An 18,653-nucleotide genomic window follows, 5' to 3' on the forward strand; every position below is an offset into this window, starting at 1 on the left:
GGAAGACAACCCAGCTTATAGATATGGGCAAATACAAACTGAATGGAAGGCCCATAAACAGAAGAGACCCAATGAGGAAGAAAGCCATTGCATATAATGGCCCACCAACCTAATGGACAAATTCGTTTAGGCTTCTTATGGATCCATTTTAATTTTATTAATCACAATATCTTAGCACAATTATATTAAAACCATTGTAACTACTTCAATATATTAAAACAAGGGGAAAAATCCTTAGTGGAAGTAGTATATATGAATTTAGATACGTAGTGTGTGTATATATTATTATGCATAATGCCCTTTCAAACAAAAAATATTAGTGTGGATAATGCAATCAAAATGTAAATTAGTGACTAAGAGTGGATGGAAATCACCGAAAAATATCTAGAAAGATGACAAATAAAATACTAGGTATATTTACAAATAATTAAATATATCAAATTTATATAACAAAAATCATGAAGTTGATATATTAGAGACAAAAAAATAGACGTGTGGTTTTTTTTTTCATGATCCATGATGTTGGAGAAGACCAAAAGAAAACAAAAAATTGTGTTGTGAAGCATCGATATCAATAAAGTATCTAACTCTCTTGTCCAATCGAAAACTAGAAAAAGCATGTAAGGAGAGGGGGCAAGAGAAAGAATAATGGCATTAGAAGAGTACTCTTATGGAAGTGAAAATTTGTGTTTTGATTGCTGAAAAACGACCAGTAATGAAATTATGCATATATTAACAAGTTTTGTTCACTACAATATAAATATTATTCTCAATAGAGTAAATGTTAAATGTTGTATGACACCAACTCTTTGTCAATACATACTGGAATTACTTTGGAAATTAAAAAAGAAAAAATAAAGAGAGAGAAACATGGAAGAGAAAAAGAAAAGGAATGAAGTGTATCATTTGGTGAAGAGTGCTACATTGTTTGACAGTCCAAATTTAGATACACCATTTGGAAATCACTCTGATTAGGTTAGGTAACTATGTAGGTTGGATCGGTAACGATATGATTTTTTAAGTTTTTGTTTTTAAAAATTAAATCTATAAATGCGCTTTTACCTCAAGATTTTTTTCATTTGTTATCTATTTTCTATTCGTGATTTAAAAAACCAAGCCAAATTTTGAAAACTAAAGTTATGTTTGGTAACTATTTTGTTTTTTGTTTTTTAAAACATAAACTTATTTACTCCTCGTTTCTTATAATGATTTGCATCTTTTTTTAAGTATAATGATTAAATTGAACTCTTAACCAAACTTCAAAAACAAATACAAAATTTGACTTATTTTTTAAACCACTGATAAAAAGTAGATAACAAATGAAACAATTTGAAGATGTAAATAGTGTATTTAGGCTTTATTTTCAAAAAGAAAAACAAAAAACCAAATCGGTTACCAAAACGAGGCCTTAGTTTTTTATTTTTTGTTTTTGAAAATGAAACCTATAAACACTACTTCCACCTCCAAATTTATTCGTTTGTTATCTAGTTTTTGTCATTTGTTTAAAAACCAAGCCAAAATTTGAAATTTAAAAAAATAGTTTTTAAAAACTTGTTTTTGTTTTTGCAATTTGAATAAGAATTTAATCATTGTATTTAGGAAAGTTGTAAAGAGAAAATAGACTTAATTTTTCAAAAACCAAAATAAAAAAAGAAATGGTTATCCAACGAATTCTAAACCATCAAAATTCATCATTTTAAAATATAGTTGTAATTGGTGAACTAGAGAAACAATAAAAGAGAATAATTGTGATGCCCCAAAGATTTATGTTTATAAAAAAAAAAGAGAAAAAAGAGAGGGTTAATAGTTAAATTAAGGAAAAGGGAAGGGGAAGTAGGGTTATAAATGAGGGTTTAGTGAACATCGGTTTACGTGCAAGAAAGAAAAAAAAAATCCTTTTTTTCATTTTTCCTTTTCTTCTTCCTCCTCCCAGCCCTCACGATCCCCTTCACAGTGCTTTTTCCACCGCCGCCTCTTCGTGCTTCAGCCCAGCGCGTCTCGTCGTCGTCTGTTGCCGTCGCCCTCCAGGGTTTTCTTTTCTCTTATTTTCCGGCCGACCTCCTGCTTCCAGTTATGCGAGGAGCTGTGGTCGTCTTCGCCGTCGACCAAGTCCGCGTCCGCCGAAGCCGCCGAAGTCGCAATCCTGCTGTGCTCTCACCGGTCCGTCGACCCAAAACGACGTTCGAACAGTCGAAGTCGCGACTCGGAGCCGCGTCTCTCTCTCTCTACCGCGCCATCCTCTCCGTCCTCCAGCCGCTGGTTTAAACCCAAGCGCCGTCCGTCAGTCTTGGCGCGGCTGGTTTTGGTTACCGTCAGATCGCGGTGGTTCCGTCCGATCTGTCTATTGGGGTAAGTTTCAATTCCCTTTTTGGCAGCCCATAGTCATTTGGAATTCTTGGACCTAAGCTAATCTAACTTGTGGCGGTGAAGGAAGTTTTCGAGCAGAATAAGGATTTTTAGGACAGTTCGTTATCCAAGTGGTTTACTGTCGGTATTGTTCCAAGATCTTGATAAGCCTCCTAGCCAGAAGGAAAATTCTTATGTCAAGTAAAATGTACTAAAGTTTGATATATGGATAAGTGTTATAAAGTTTGATATATGGGTAATTGTTATAAAGTTTGATGTATGGGTAACTGTGTTGAAGTTTGAAGTTTGATATATGGGTAATTGTGATAAAGTTTGATCTTGATTCATGACCTTGATTGCATGTTTATGTCTGTATGAGATTTTAATGACTATTAATGTCAGGATTCATGACTTTATGTCCATTTGAGATTTTAGTGATTGTTAGTGTTGTCATTGGGCTATGCACATCGCATGTTGTGAGCCTTCGGGCCCACACCCTATACTTATGTACGGCCCACACCCTATGTTTATGTACGGTGTTCTTTTGGGACCATCACTTATGTTTGCCTGTGACCTTTGTGTCACTAACAGATCACTGAGTGGGCCCAATAGTGAGTTGCTTATTGAGTATACTTTTATATTTATGCATGATAAGAGATCTATGACCTAGCCATTAGGATGCGGATAAACTCTCATGCAATATTCATTAATTTTATTATTTGACTATTTAATTGTTTTCCATTTTAAAGTTGAGTTAAGGGTACCCGAACGGTAAATTTTATTTTATTTTTGTTTTAATTAATTTATTATTATTTATTTATGTTTTCTTACCTTTGCTCATTTGAGTATTATTAAATAAAATTTCGGTTCTTTTATTTAATTTATTAGAAAAAAAAATGTACGTTATGAATTAGCGTCCTAAAAATAGGTAGGAAAATAGGGTGTTACAATAATCGTGGATAAAACTATATCATCAACTTAGTAATAAATCAGTAACAAATGTACCTACACATTTTCTAAAATAGTGAAAGAATGATGTGAGAATGAGTAACACAAAATAGTGAATTAATGAGAGATGTAAAATAGTCAAACCATGTATTTTTAGGAGCTTGTTTTAAGCTAGCGTATATAAATTTAGGTAAATGACAAACACAAAACTGATAAATTCAAGTGTGGAGACATAAAAACTGATAATAATTGACATATAATTGTTTTATGAACTCAATTATTACACGTGTTTGTTCAAAAAATAAAAAAATTATTACATATGTGTAAACATTTTTAACTGTCGGATTTATAAAATAGACAACTAAAATTTATGCCGGGATAATTTTCGAATAGAATCTTAATTGAGAAACTAGATCAATTTACTTATTTCATAAAACTATAGTATGAATTTCAAATGATGTTTATCTAAATAAAACATGAATGAGGATGTAAATGAATATACTTGAAAGTTTAAAATTTAAATTGATACAATGATTAGTGTACGATTTAAATTGATTAAGTATATAAATTTATATATATATATTTTTTGTAACGATAAATTACCAACATCTTTCTAAGAAAAATATGAAGAATTATTTTGACTGGAACATAAAAAATATAGGTCTCTATTTCGAAAAATATATATGTGGGGCATGTTTAGAAATTAGAATAAGTTTATACAAAAATAATATAAAAAGAAAAGAAAAAAAAAAGTTGTCGCTTCTTAAATCATCGCACGTAAAATATTTAGTTGCGTGCTAAGTAGATTTATGAGGGGAATGATTGAGAAAAATATTTGGTAATGAATGAGTATAAATCGAAGGCAAAGGTTTTGGTTAAAAAAAGAAAGGGAAAAAAAAGAAAAGAAAGAGGAAGCGGTCGAATGGAGTGAACCGGGTCTAAACCCAAGGGAAGGCGGAAGGGATTATTGCTTCTGTAATTTGTTTTGTTTTACCTTTGCTTTACCCCCCCGGCCCTGACGTTTAGAAAATCCTTTCATCTTATTCTCTTCTCTCCCGTACTCTCTCTTATCTATCTCTTTCTTTGTTATCAGAGTTTTCTTCGCTGGGACGGACGACCTTGACGACGGCACCGACGGTCTTTGGACTCATCGGATCATCTCATCTTCTTCAACCGAACGATTTCTGGTTTTCATTCTCTATTTAATTGGCTTCTCATTTTTATATAATCTTTTTGCTGCCATGGCTTCCGCATCTGCTACTCTTCCCAATCCCCCAGCTTCTATCCACTCCATCCCCTGGGATATCTGAATACTTTTAACTTATCAATTTCACTGCTTCTGCTGGTTTCCGATTATCCAGGCATTTATGGAGGATTAGTATTCTGTATCCAAGCTTTCAACATTTTTTTTAGCTCCTAGGGTTCTTCAACTTTCTTGAAATTTCTTTATTCCTATTTCTATTCGGAGGCGGTATTAGGGTTAGGGTTTCCGGTGGGAGGTTGCCGGAGGCGAAGATCGAGGATTGCCCGTGGTTTTGGGGTTGGTTGCGTTGTTGGATTCTTGACGTGGAGCTTGGGCGGCGTGGGTTTTGGGGATAATGTGTATACTGTGCGTGATTCAGAAGTGGTCTCGCCGGGTTGCTACAATGCTTCCTTGGTTAGTTATTCCGCTGATTGGACTGTGGGCGCTCTCTCAGCTTTTGCCGCCTGCATTTAGATTTGAGATTACATCACCCAGGCTTGCTTGTGTTTTTGTGCTTTTGGTTACCCTCTTTTGGTATGAGATTTTAATGCCTCAGCTGTCAGCTTGGCGGGTGCGCAGGAACGCACGGCTTAGAGAGAGAAAGAGATTTGAAGCTATTGAGTTGCAGAAGCTCAGGAAAACAGCAACTAAACGATGTCGGAATTGCTTGACTCCATACAAGGATCAAAATCCTGCCGGTGGGCGGTTCATGTGCTCCTGCTGTGGTCATATTTCTAAAAGACCAGTTTTAGACTTGCCTATACCACCGGGGTTTTCAAATTCTGGGATCATTAAGGAACTTGTTGGAAAGAGTGGGAAATTGTTGAACCAGAAGGTATGGCCAGATAATGGGTGGATATCTGGCCAAGATTGGTTGGAGAGCGGCGCTTGGGTTGGAAAGTCCGTTGCAGGAAAATCTAGCTATTGGAGGCGGAATGGTTGTGGAGGAGATGAACATTGTTTGGCAGAAAAGTCATACTCGGGTATTGTGATTTTCTGCTGTAAGCTTTTTACATCTTTTTTCTTGAGCATTAGATGGCTTTGGAGAAAATTGTTTAGGAGTTCATCAAGAGAAGACAATTTATCTGATTCTGAGCATAGGGGGCTACTGGCCAAGATGGGCGAGAATGGGGGTAACTTCCCGGAGAGTAGGGTTGAAAAAGCACGCAGAAAAGCTGAAGAGAAAAGGCAGGCTAGATTAGAGAGAGAATTATTGGAGGAGGAAGAGAGGAAACAGAGGGAGGAGGTTGCTAGATTGGTGGAGGAACGGAGGAAATTGAGGGATGAGAAAAAGGGTGTTGAGAAGGACCGTGATAGAACATCACAACTTTTCAGAGAGAAGGATGGGAAAAAGGAGGCTGAAAAGAAACGGCAGGAGAGGAGAAAAGAGAAGGACAAGAATTCAAGTAAGAGTAATTCAGATGCAGAAGAGTTGGAGAAGAAAACTGGTAAAGAAACTGAACGAAAGCGAGATTTGGAAAAAAAGAGTGAGACTGATCGCCGCGAGGGTCACAAACTTGGGCCGGAGAGTGCTAAAGGCCAGAGCATAGTGTGTCATAGTGTAAAGAATATCCCTGGAAATAATTTTGGCCGAGGATATGCTGGTTCTAGGTATCTTGATCGTATGCGGGGTACCTTTTTATCTTCTTCTAAAGCATTTGGTGGTGGTAGTTTGTTTGGAAAGGTCTATAATGCTCCAGCATCTGTTGTTAAAGACAAGTCTAACAGTTCTGTGGATCATGTAAATACCTCTGTTTCTACTAGAGATATGTCATCTGAGCGTGCGATTGGGAAATCTGCTTTGAATGGAGACGATAAGAACATCAACCATCCAGTAAGTTCTAATTTTGTGTCCTTTCCCCCACCCAACACACACATACACAGATAACAAACACTGTTTACTCTGTCGCATGATGGAATGTTTTGGACCTTTTTCCTCTCTTTTGCCTTCTTTCTCCAATGTAAACAGTGTTGCTCATATTTCTTTAATTCTGTTTAATTAGAGAACAATTTCTGATATCCTTAGCTTTGCTTGCTGGATAGGAAAGCCTTGTTGCCCTCCTAGGCTGTGGTCCTCTTTGTGTGCCCATTCCCCTTTTATATTTCTAATGCATACAGTTTTTTGAGAATGTTCAATACAAACTTAACTTAACTTTATTCTAGGTTTGAATTCTGCATTTTCTGAAACATCAAATATGGACTTTATGCTTCAATATTGAACAGATGGCTTTCCGTTTTTCCTGATAAAGTTTATCCACACAACCCAATTGGAAATATTATCAAAGATAGTAGTTTCGACGTCTAGATGCCACAGTTTTTCTTATTTACTATTACTATATTGAACCTTTGGAGAGAGAAACCTAAGCACTTTTGAATATAAGTTTGTCTATAAATTCTTTTTGTATTAGTATGCAACATGTGATGCCTCTTGGTGGTGCACAATTCACACATAATTCTTTTGTAATCGTAGACTATCTATGATTATTAACAATTGGAAGGCCTTCCTTTAGAGTTGTTCTACTGGCTTGTGTGAATATATAAGGCTCCTCTGTTTCCTATCTATATATTGAAATAAAGAGTAATGAGCTGAAGTTCTCATGTTCACTGCAGGTATTCACTGAATCACAAGCTGTTGTGGCACCTAAAAAATCTTGGCAACAGTTATTTACACGTTCACCATCTGTTCCTTCATCCACTAGTGCCAATGTTATAAGTAGGCCAGTAGTGAAGCCCTCGCCAGATATTAGCAATCCACAACTTCCTGGGCAAGTTATAGGGTCACAGTTGTCTGGGCAAGTTTCTAGACCCCAGTTACCTGGGCAGTTATCATCAACACAATCATATGATAATCCTATTAGTTTTGGTCTGCCATCACCATTTACCATATCCACATATCCTAAGGGTCCTACAAGTAGTAGTATAGGTTTTTCACCTGTAATTGAACCTCATTTTTCTCATGCTGCTGAAGGGTCCCATGAAAGCATGCCTGAGGAACCAGAGCTTTTTGAAGATCCTTGTTACATACCTGATGTAGTATCCTTGTTGGGTCCCGTGTCAGAGTCTCTTGATGATTTTCGGTTAGATGTAGGAACTGGCTTTGTATCAGAAATTGGAATGGAAAGACCACGGACTCTAAAGACTGCTTCTTCGGAAATTAACAAACCATCTCCAATTGAGTCACCTTTATCACGGGAAAAGCATAACTGTTCTAATCATTTCCCCAGCACCCCAAAGGCATTGGATCTGAGAAGTCCTCCCAAGGATGAAATGAATGCAAATGATAAGGGAACATGGCAGATGTGGAATAGTTCTCCCTTTGGCCAGGATGGTTTAGGTTTAGTAGGTGGCCCAGCTGGCTGGATTCTTCCTGCTGAATCTAATAGACTAAATAAGGATGATTTTTTCCACCCTCCTCAGAAAACTATTCCACCAACATTCATTAAAGAGGATCAAGTTTTGTCTGGCACACTTCCTTCTCAGAATGTTTTCCTTGGTAATGGCCAAAGTGTTGGGACATTTAACCCAGTTATGAGTTGCGATCATGATCCATGGTTAAAGAAGCCTTTCTATCCGCCATTGTCTAGAAGTGAGAACAATTTCACTGTTGTGCCTCAGGATGAAACTGTTCAGAATGAAATGATATATGGTAGCCCCAGCAGATCTTCCACTGGCCATCCATTTGAGCTGCCTGCCACTACCTGTTGGCCAAAGTAAGTCCTTTGATTTCTGTTGTTTGAAAAAAATTCTGTTACTCTTCTGTGATTGTTAAATAATTAAGGGGCATTAAATGATGAATTGATTGTCTTCATTGTATAGTTTACAAACTACCTGTGTATCTGTGTATTTTTGCTGCGCATACATATGTACATGCCTACATACTTATGCAAACCCACTTTTTCTTGCCATCAGAGCAGTATGCAACGTGTCTAATTTCACCATAATTTGATTGTCTATCGACTTCGCTGATGTAGACAGCTTAGAAACTTAAAATAATATGCAAATAGGAGAGATTGATGAGTTGTCTTGAGTCTCTTGATTTGGCAATCAAGTCCTCTCATCGAGGACTGTTGAATGCAATTACAATAGTCGATATATAATTTCTCAGCCTTAGTTGTATATGCTGCTCGTTTCATATAGTAACTTGAAATAGATTTTTGACACACAATGTTTTTGGCTATTATCAGTTCCTGTGGCGCACGTTTGTGCTTGCATTTCAACTTATTCGTCCTCTAGGATTGTTCTTGTTAGAGATATGTGCTATTTGAATCGTTCCTCATTAATTAAGGACAAGTCCTACTGGTTTATTTCTATGTAAATCGTGTAATTCTCTAATTTATTCTAGGAAATAATACTGAAAAAGAAAATATAATTAAAACATTTCTCACGTCTGGTAATTTTTATAAACAAACCTGTTTGATAATTTTATATACAAATTAATGTGCTGCTGATTTGATTGGTGGTAGTAGTGCAAAAATCAAACCACAATTGATGCAAAAGAAAAGACCTTATGACCTCATTTAGGTCCGGGGTGTGAAAATACATCGTTGTGTGTTTTTGCTGATAAGTTGCATTACTAGTGTGTAGTCAAATATGAAGGATCCGAAGTCTTTTAGTTACTTATTACTCTTAGTCTTGTTTTATTTGACTGAAGTTTTTTTGTGCATGATGGGTCCCTTTTGTGAAGTTCTTTTTTGTGAGGTTGCTTTTTTATATGTCCGAGTAATCTTCCAATCTTTCTTGATGGGTTTCTCAAAACGAATAAAATGAGTTATCCATGCAAAGGGTTAATTATGACGAGCTATTTTGATGGCATTATACCATGTCTGATTTGGTAGATGTATGACTTAGATTGACGATGATTCTCAATAATTAATTCTAGACAGTAGTGAAAGTGAAACTACAGTTTTATCTTTCTAACTGATGGTAACTTTGTCTTGGCAGAGAATGGGAAGCACAAGGCTCAGGGATGGGTGCTGGAAAGCCATCGGTTGTGAAGCCGCCTGTTGGGGGTCTATTTCCCTCACCAGATGTACAGTCACTGTGGTCTTTTGATATGAAAACCGGAAACTAACACTATAAAAAGAGCTTATTAAAAAAAAAGGAAAAAACACGACTCCTGTTCTGGAGAGGCAAATAGTCTCTTTGGTATATGGAGTGTTTAGAAGAATACTGGAATCCAATGTCTCTCGTCCTCCTCTCCTCTTGTAAGGGAGATTGATGTTTACTTAGAGTAGCACGGATAGGAAATACACGTGGCATGCATTTATTTGTGCATCAGGTAACCGTAGGGGTCGTCATCCATATAATTCATCATATTTTAAAAGCTTCTATAACACTTGCTAGAGAGGAGGAGCCCCCCCTTTTTGAGGAAAAAAAATAGAATTTGTTCATTGGAGCTATATTCCCTTCTCGCTCTTGCTTGCATGCCTCACTACTAATCACGTGAATGTCATCTCAAAGATGTGTTGATTATACCATTAGGTCATCAAATCGCTGGCTCGTCCTCTCATATATATATTTATTACACTCACTCATCTTAAAGAAATAGAGTTCACTCTCCTCTTTTGTCAGCATGGAAATTGATATATGATACTTGTTATCCCCACTTTGAAGACACCCCTAAATCCAACTTCTTCTCATGTGTATAATTTTAGTGTAGTTTTCAGTTGCATTGAAGATGGGATTTTATCATTTACTCTCCCTCTGAGCTGCATATGAACATTTTGATTCCTGTGCTGTTTGCTATATTTGATTGGTTTCTATGCCTTTGCCATATCCCATTAACTGTATCTCCAAATTCAATTATAAAATTTGATTCAAGAGGAAGACGAGTGAATGAATTCTTACGTTGCTATGCCATGACGTACAGGATTGATTGTTCGGGATGGGGGACTTGGATTTTACTTTTCTTTATGGGTTAGAGTGTACCATACAAAGGAAAATGAATGTTTAACTTCGAAGGACAAATAATTGACTGCTACATCTTGGCTACATCGTTCCCATCCTCTTTTCTCGTTCTTCTTTTAACTTTAAAAAGGCTGATACAGTTGTGAAAAATAGTTGAAACTAGATTTCATTTCATTAATTTCATAATTCTTAATCACCTTGAAGTTTTGTGAGGAGGGGTGTGACTGACTTAGTGTGTGTTCAGAATATATTTTCAAATGTTTAATTTAAAAAATAAGTCATTTTGGAAGAAATTAGAGCGTTTGATAATCACTTAAAATAATTTTTCAAGCGTATTTTAATATATATTTATCGGAAGTGTTTAAATAAAATTGGGTTTTTTTTAAAAAATTTTTTTGTCAAGTTAATACAAACGTGCGATCGTAGGCAAATCTTTAGAAAAACTTCACACTATTCATTCATAATAAAACAAAAGAATTTGGAGGAAGAATCCCCAATGAATCATAAATACATAATTCTAACAGAAACTAAAGGAAGGTTCACAAGCTGGAGTCAGTAGTGGGATCACAATGTTAGATGCATACAAGCACACAGCAGCTCAACTTAAGCTTACACAACACATCATTTGAGATTGGGGGTTGGTTTCTTTCTCTTCTGATTATCATTCTGCTTTGCCAAGAATGAAGGGAACCGTGCAACGAATCCCGATTTCTTTCGCTTTTTGTTAGAGTGTTTCTGATCACTGCTCCATCGTTCAACCTTAACACAATTTGGCATATCCCGATTTTGTTTGCCGAGCATCTGCGCCAGCGATACCTTTTGCTGCTTCAAGAATCGCTTCTCCGGTGCGATCCCAGACATCAGTTCTTCCTGGAGAAACAGCTTCCTACTCAGTATCTGTCCTATTGAAAGAGTTGGCTTCAGAACAGGGGTGGGTCCACTCACAGCAATTGGACAATACTCCATCTTCTTACCGTGCTCCCATCCCCATTTCTCCACTGCTGCAACTTCTTCCCTCTTTGCACTCTCCATACTGTTTAGAACTTCTTCCAATGCTAATTTTGTGCTTTTGATCTCTTCTGTTGCTTCTTTGACCTGCTTCAAGATTTTCATTTTTGACTCATTCCCGTTCTCAAGCTCCTGGTTTGTTAACACCTTCGCATCTGCCAATGCAATAGCTGCTTCCTTCATTTTTGCAGCCGCTGCCAATCTAATTTCAGCCGTTCTTATCTTACCCTTTCTTCTCTCAATCTTTGATATTGTCCTCAAAATTTCGGACTTTGCAGCTTCCCCCATTTGTTTAAACTTCTCAGCCTCCGAATTTAAAATATGCAGCTCCTTGAGAATTTCAGCACCATGTTCCTCCATGTTAGCATCCTTTGCAACTTGCAGCTTTTCCCTCGTTTGATTCAGCCTTTCTTCAACTGATGACATTTCCAAAGAATTCTGCCTCAATCTCTCCCGAGTTTTCTCCAACGAAACTCTCTCTTTCTCTAATTTCTTGTTAAATACCTTCATTGAAGCCCGAATTTCAGAAATCCCATTTGTAGTTCTGCTAAGGTTACGCTGAGCCTGCTCGAAACCTTTCACAAATTTCAGTCTCTGAGCTTTGGGACGGCCATTGTTTTCCTTATCATCATCTTCTTCCTCAGCTGCAACATTTGTGTTAATACTACTCATTCCAGATACCTCCTTCCGCAGCTCCATTTTCAAATCTTCAACAAAAGCTCTCGTCGATTCGAGTTCTTGTAAAATATCCAGAGTCTCCTTCTGCTTCAAAATCAGATCATTTTCCAGCTGAGATGCCTGCTCCTCCAGCTTTTCAATGCTAATTTCTTCCGCTTCATGTTGCTGATCCAAAAAAATTAAAAGGAAAATGTAAATTGCGACTCACAGGTCACAGCAGAATTTACCCAAAACACAGAGAGAGAGAGAATACTGACCTCTTGTTCGAAGGGTTTGTTAGATGGTTTCCAGTAGCCGACTCCACCGAAACGAAACACCGCTTCCTTCACAGATTCGAACGGGGCCGACGTGTCGACTTCAGCTCTAACATGATCGGATTTTGTCTCTATTTTCGCCATTTCCGATTCTTGGAAGCTCTCTGTACCAGGCCCACCTACACAATCTAAAACTACTTGCGTTTCATCCATGGAGCTCATCAAACAAACAACCAAATTCTTGACGAAAACGACAACTTCAAGCAGACAAGAGAAGTAAATTGACTACGTTGTTCTAAAGAACAATGTAATGGACAAGGATGAAAGATGAGTGAGACAAAGCAGGTTAAAACTTAGAAACAAGTTGAAAACATGAATTTCTCCAAGAAAACTCCAGATGGTTGGTGGGATTTTAAGGAGGAGAAAAGAAGTAAAGGTAAAAGGGTTGAAAGTTGAAAGGAAATGACCGATGGTTGGATCATTGATATTTGAAGCCTGTGGGGCCATGGTGTCCAACGGCAACATATATGATATTATATTTGCCAACGGCTTTCAACACTCATTGCTTTTTGTAGACCGTTGAATGCATTTTACTATTACATTGTACAAGAAGCTTATAAAAAGGGATTATTTGGATTGGAATTGTCTTCCACTCTCTTGCCTTTCTTTATTCATTACATACAATTGATTATCATCTTTCTCTATCTCCCACTCTCTTTTTCTTTTATTTCAATTCTTCTTTTTTAGGGAAAACACAACCATCTTGTTAACCTCTATTAACCTTTATTTGAACTACAACTCTAATCCCATTTTGTTATTCTATTCTTTTATCACTTATGTTGTTCAAACAATACCTTGGCTAATTCATTGTATTCAACTGTTTTTTTTACTTTTTCTCATTAACTATGGTCGAGGGTTGCCCCTTAGGCCCAAAGCCTACAGATAGCCCCAATTTTAAAAGAAATTGAGTGGCGAAACGAGAGATTGTGAATTCCATAAGAGAAAAGTCAAACCCTTTTGTTTCGATTCGATCAACCAAGCTTGAAAAATTACACCAAAAGAAAAATAATCGAGTCGAACTCGACACTGACACTCTACAACCTTGAAGGCCACCATCACCCTATACCATTCACGTTATACATAATTGCAAGCAAGGAAGAATTTTATAAATAGCTCTATTTTGATAATCTCAGAGAGAGAGATACGTAAGTAAATTCCAAGTAAGAAACTCTAAACCTCCATGTACTTAGACCTGTACTAATTTAGGCATCATAGTGTACTCAATCAATACCATATTGGTACAAGTACTTTCACGTAGGTCAACTCTATTGACAAAGTTTGACAAGAATAATGGTCGAAAAAACATCCAAGGCCTATATACGAGTTTCCCATACCAACAACTAATACTATTTTCCCATATTCTCCATAACCTTGCTTACTATTATATTTGGGCTACTGTTGATATTTAAAGGTGTTATTTTTTGCTTTCGTCTCATGGAGTGTATTTAATGTTAAAGTACAAATTTTGTTCGTCATCTTTGAGATTTTGTCTATATTGTCTTTAAACTTTAGAAAGTGTCTAATAAGTTTCTCAATTTTCAATTGGTGTCCAATAGATCTTTGAAATTTCAATTGTGTCTAATAGGTCATTGACCTATTTGATCGTTTTTAAAATTCATGGGTTTATGTTTATAGTTCCATTAAACATAAAATTCAAATTTATATCATATATCAATTAACTTTTCAAAATTTTGATTATGTAAGAGGCCTATTAGACACAAAATTGAAAATCTAGAGCTATATTTGATATTTTGAAAGTTCTATTAAACACTTAAAAGTTGAAAAATCAATTCGATGCTTTTGAAAGTTCAAATATCAAATAAATACAAACTTAAAAAATTCAAAACATAAATTTGTAAATTAACCCATAGCATGTGCATCACACAAGTTTGAGCTTAAGTTAAAGGTTAATTAGAAAGATTCCTTGATAATAAATAAGGTTGAGAAAACGATGGGTTGACATGTTGAGAGAATGTCACACATGAAAAAAAAAATGTCATTTTCATTAGTAAAATGTGTAGCACATGTACCTATTTTCAAGCTTAAAGCTCACCCACTAACTACTACTCTTCGTTTTCATTAGTTCAGCAGTTTGGCCCATTACTTCGATCCACATGGAATTGCTTTTGAAATCTTAAAAAGCTATTTAAAAAGAATTATTTGATAAACTAACTTATTTATTAATCTATCCAAAATGACTTTTAAAATTATTCTAAAATGCAAAAATTATTCGATGAAACTTTTTTATTTTAGTTTTCTTACTATTAATTTACCAAACACCTTAATTAGTTATTTAAAACTTTTTTATTTTAGTTTTCTTACTATTAATTTACCAAACACCTTAATTAGTTATTTCTAATTTAAAACTAAAATTTACGGAAGATTAATTTACTTCTATTCAAATCTATCCATAATTAGTTCCCTTTGATTTGAAATCCGAGACAGAACTCCGGTTGGCATGCCTGCCACACACAACCATGATCAAACGATTCAACAGAAAGTGGACTACATTCTGCCTAGTTGACCTGGATAAATATTTGCAATTAAAAAAATTAAATATGTCCAACAAAGTTGAGTAAAAAATCCCAATTTTGGTATATTCATATCCATCGCCTATATTCCCCAACTTGTTACTGAAAAGAAAAAATCCGAGAGAGAGAGAAGAAATCAAAATCAAACTCTCCAATTCACATGAAAAAGAAGAAAAGAAAAGAAAAAGAAAAGAGATTAGTCAAGAATGGGTATCTCGTGTATCCATAAAATTCTTCCTCCTCCTCTTGATGAAGTAATAGCCAAGGCCTCCAGAAACAGCAAGAATAACCAAACCATCGACCACACCCACCACTGCAAGCACCCATCTCTTCAGCCCTGACTTCTGCCGCCCCAACGCACTCCCTTTCGGAACCTTAACCATATAACTCAATCCCATTCCCATCTCAATCTGTTTAACCCCTATCACCACTCTGTACACATAACATTCCTTTACGCCCCAGTAGTACAACGCCGCCGCGCATTTGCACTCCTCCAAGCACCACTCCCCACATTCCTCCTTACTCACATTCACCCTCTTCGGACCATCTCTTAAAATGCTACTTACCCCCTCCAATTCCATCATCTCGCTTCCCCCACAAATTTCTTCTTCGCCCCCCATTTTGAATCCAATGCACGAGCAGGAATTGGAGAATGTGCAAATCCCGTACGGCTTACAAGCCAGAGGAAGGTCACAAGTGCTTCTGAGTGCTCGAAATGAAGCTTCGAAAGTTCCGCTTTGAGGGGAGTAGGAATAAAGGCCCAGATTCCCAGTTTTGTTCCCCAGTGCCATAAATCTCAACGGCCGAGGCGTTCCTGATGGGATTGTTGAAATTTTCTTGGCTCGGTCGTCGAAGATATCCAGACCCTCGGCGTTGAGTGTGATGAATGAGAGGTTGATGTTGTTGGGAGGCTTGAATTCCCAATAAGAATACTTGCATTTCGGAGAGTTGAGATAGAGAGCGATTCTTTGGGTTTCGATTTCGAAAGAGTAGAAGAAGGTTGAATTCGGGGGGAAGGAAGTTAAATGGGTAGCCACATTCAAACTCTGCCCCAAAACCATCACGTCGGTTGGGAAATTGAAACTCTGCCATTTAGTTCTTTCAAAAGCATCCACCAGAGCCAAATTCCCACTTCTCAATATTCTGAGCCTCTGCATCCACAAAACACACACACACACTCACTCAGAAAAACGCTCCATTCAACAGCGAATTCGAATGCGAATTGCGATACACATCAAACGATGCCGTTTTATGTACCTCCACACCTTGTCTGGAAGTCCCCGTCCGCCACCCCACGTGGCCGGTGGGACCCTTAAGCCTCAAGTCCCCGTCGGCAGTGAGCTCAAGGACGCATTTCTCCGCCGTGAAAAACCGGGAAAAGTGGCCGGAGCTCCACACCCTAACTTCTCCGAGGAAAACCTGCAAGGAACAGGAATATTGGCCTTGCGTGGCTTCAACTGTCAAAGCTACTCGGAAATTGGGCGGCATTAAATGCTCCGTCTCCATCAAAAAGGCCCTTCCGATGAACCACTCCTCGTACTCCGCCGGCACTACCAGATTAACTTCATAACCAGTAACAATGTCAGTTCTGCAAATGGAAGGGCCCAGATTGAAGAAAAGAATAATGAGAAAACAAAACCCAGCAGCTACCTTCAAGTTCATCAGAGAAAAAGCAAACAAATGAAGGGATATTTTGAAGGAAGATTTTAGTGAAAGAAAGGAAAAGAAATGAGAAAGCATATGAATGAAGATTGAAGATGATGAAGGCAACAGCAGAGCAGTCCACTCCCAAAAAGGGACTCACCTTTCATTTTGCCTGGCTATGGTAATGTTGAAATGTTAGTGGATTCATTAATTGCATCCAGGAATTCTTAATTATTATTTTTTTTTTATCCATAATTGCTATAGTAAATTCCAGCCGTAATTAAAGCTATCTTTTCCCTACAGCCTGTCCATGTGACACTTCTCTTTGTATTTCTTTATTTATTTTGCATCATATTCTTTTAACCTTCTTTTTTTACTCCTAATTGAGCCAATCTCAATTTTCAACTCACCCTATTCCTCAATTTCATTCTTGTTACGATAATTTTAGAAGGTCATTGTGAAAACGATGTGACATTTGCTTATTAAGGATGCTTAAAAACAAATTTATATCTATGTTTATTCAACTTTCTATGTCCTTGGAAAAAAATAACTTTCTATAGTTCTATGTTTAGTTTTCAGAGAATTTTTGTAGAAGTAAAATGAAAAACTTAATTTTACTTCAAATGGCAAATCAAGTTGGTTAGTGCAAAATGTAAATAGTTTTAGCTAATTTTCTTAAGGTTAAATTATAGAAAACTGTCTTGAATTTTATTTTTGAAGTATGCTTCAGTTATGCTCGTTAAATTTGAAAATTTCATTTAAAAAATATTGTTATATATATATAGATTGTTTATTCGTTGTATGTTGGAGTATAGTGCAAAAAAGATAAGTAAGAAATAAGAACGAATATTTGTCGCATTATAGCGTCAAGTTGAAGTTGGTTTGGTATGCCAAAAGGGTAGAAAAGAGAGTGGGAGTGGAATGAGGAAAGGGATCCACGTGGGATCCACGTGGGACCAAACAAAAAAAAAACAAAATGAGAGGAGTTAGCTGAATGGATTGCGACTTTCTCTGTAGTGGGCTGCATCTTTTCCTCACTTCCATAATTTCATACTCTTATCTGTCTGCCACGTTTCGGGTCCACGTGTGCCCCGCCCTTTCCTGACTTCCTTCTCACGTTTCTCTGACGTCTCATCTTCGACGTCGCTTCAACTTCCCCTATTTTCCGTTTGGGCTTCCTTCTGGGCCTCAATCATCCAACTTCCATACTCTGCTCGGCCCAATTCTGTAATAAATGGGCCTCCAGCCTTAATCATGTATTTGGGCCCAAAATGGTCACCACCTCGCTTCGGCCTCCATTTCCAGTTTCGGATTAATATCTCAAAAAGACCCCTTTTAAATATTCAAAATGGCAGATGATCCAATTTTTGATAAAAATGTCAAATGCCTCTTTGCTAATGTCGTGACCACGTGAAGTTACATTATTGCCCTTCTTTTTTCTTTTTCCTCTTCTCTGATGGGAGAAATCTTCCTCTACACGTCATCTTCTTCTTTTCCGGCTTCTTCTCCTCTGTACGTCTTCTTCTTTTTCTCGACACGACGAATCCATGTGAGTAGCTTCGACGCGACTGACTCCAGTGAGCAAGAGACAAGAGAGGAGTGATTTTGTGAGTGATGAAACGAAGAGAGAGCGAGAACGAGAAACATAGTGATTTGTAAGTGAAAAAAAGAAGAGAGAACGAGTCAAGTTAGAGCGAGAGATATAATGATTTGTGAGTGAAAAAAGAAGGGAGAGCGAGACAGACTAGAGGAGCAAGAGCGAGACTACTTTTCTGCGTACACATAATATATTTTGGTAATTTCACTCGAATTTGATGTCAACAAAGGAGTCGTTCGATATTTTTTAAAAAAATCGGGTCATTTTACATCTTTTGTCTAATTTTTAGGTCGGACCCTTCAAATTTTAGTTAGTAAAATATAAACACTTATTTAAAAAAGAGAGAGTAAGTTATGATTGATCTTGTCCTTGACGGTGCATATGTACATAGGTAGCATGTATACAAATAATTAATTTGATCGAGTATTGAAGAAATG

General features: G+C 36.9%; 3 protein-coding genes across 3 annotated transcripts; 1 reads left to right on the top strand and 2 right to left on the bottom strand.

Annotated features, from left to right (window-relative positions):
* Nucleotides 1-4,296: 4,296 nt before the first annotated feature.
* Nucleotides 4,297-10,363, top strand: LOC120089947. Its single transcript, XM_039047394.1, has 3 exons — nucleotides 4,297-6,371; nucleotides 7,148-8,247; nucleotides 9,479-10,363. The coding sequence occupies exons 1-3, from the start codon at nucleotides 4,893-4,895 to the stop codon at nucleotides 9,606-9,608; spliced, it is 2,709 nt and encodes a 902-aa protein (XP_038903322.1). The 5' UTR covers nucleotides 4,297-4,892; the 3' UTR covers nucleotides 9,609-10,363.
* Nucleotides 10,364-10,867: 504 nt separating this feature from the next.
* Nucleotides 10,868-12,850, bottom strand: LOC120089948 (WEB family protein At2g38370-like). The gene is made up of 2 exons (XM_039047395.1): nucleotides 12,388-12,850; nucleotides 10,868-12,295 (listed from the first exon to the last, which is right to left on the bottom strand). Exons 1-2 carry the CDS (start codon nucleotides 12,604-12,606, stop codon nucleotides 11,066-11,068), a joined length of 1,449 nt encoding a protein of 482 aa, XP_038903323.1. The 5' UTR covers nucleotides 12,607-12,850; the 3' UTR covers nucleotides 10,868-11,065.
* A 2,058-nt stretch (nucleotides 12,851-14,908) lies between these two features.
* LOC120090145 (EP1-like glycoprotein 3) lies at nucleotides 14,909-17,032 on the bottom strand. Its single transcript, XM_039047662.1, has 2 exons — nucleotides 16,233-17,032; nucleotides 14,909-16,126 (listed from the first exon to the last, which is right to left on the bottom strand). The coding sequence occupies exons 1-2, from the start codon at nucleotides 16,713-16,715 to the stop codon at nucleotides 15,176-15,178; spliced, it is 1,434 nt and encodes a 477-aa protein (XP_038903590.1). The 5' UTR covers nucleotides 16,716-17,032; the 3' UTR covers nucleotides 14,909-15,175.
* Between the last annotated feature and the right edge of the window lie 1,621 nt (nucleotides 17,033-18,653).

This window comes from Benincasa hispida, chromosome 11 (assembly GCF_009727055.1).
Source record: "Benincasa hispida cultivar B227 chromosome 11, ASM972705v1, whole genome shotgun sequence".
NCBI classification, from domain to species: Eukaryota; Viridiplantae; Streptophyta; class Magnoliopsida; order Cucurbitales; family Cucurbitaceae; genus Benincasa; species Benincasa hispida.

What these genes read in the sequence shown, in the direction of transcription:
- LOC120089947 (XM_039047394.1), top strand. Translation starts at nt 4,893, where the DNA reads ATGTGTATACTGTGCGTGATTCAGAAGTGGTCTCGCCGGGTTGCTACA. An exon ending in ATAAGAACATCAACCATCCA is followed by an intron (nt 6,372 to 7,147) that starts GTAAGTTCTAAT and finishes TGTTCACTGCAG; the next exon opens with GTATTCACTGAATCACAAGC. An exon ending in GCCACTACCTGTTGGCCAAA is followed by an intron (nt 8,248 to 9,478) that starts GTAAGTCCTTTG and finishes TTGTCTTGGCAG; the next exon opens with AGAATGGGAAGCACAAGGCT.
- LOC120089948 (XM_039047395.1), bottom strand. Translation starts at nt 12,606, where the DNA reads ATGAGCTCCATGGATGAAACGCAAGTAGTTTTAGATTGTGTAGGTGGG. An exon ending in ACAAACCCTTCGAACAAGAG is followed by an intron (nt 12,296 to 12,387) that starts GTCAGTATTCTC and finishes TTTTTGGATCAG; the next exon opens with CAACATGAAGCGGAAGAAAT.
- LOC120090145 (XM_039047662.1), bottom strand. Translation starts at nt 16,715, where the DNA reads ATGCTTTCTCATTTCTTTTCCTTTCTTTCACTAAAATCTTCCTTCAAA. An exon ending in CTTCCAGACAAGGTGTGGAG is followed by an intron (nt 16,127 to 16,232) that starts GTACATAAAACG and finishes TTGTGGATGCAG; the next exon opens with AGGCTCAGAATATTGAGAAG.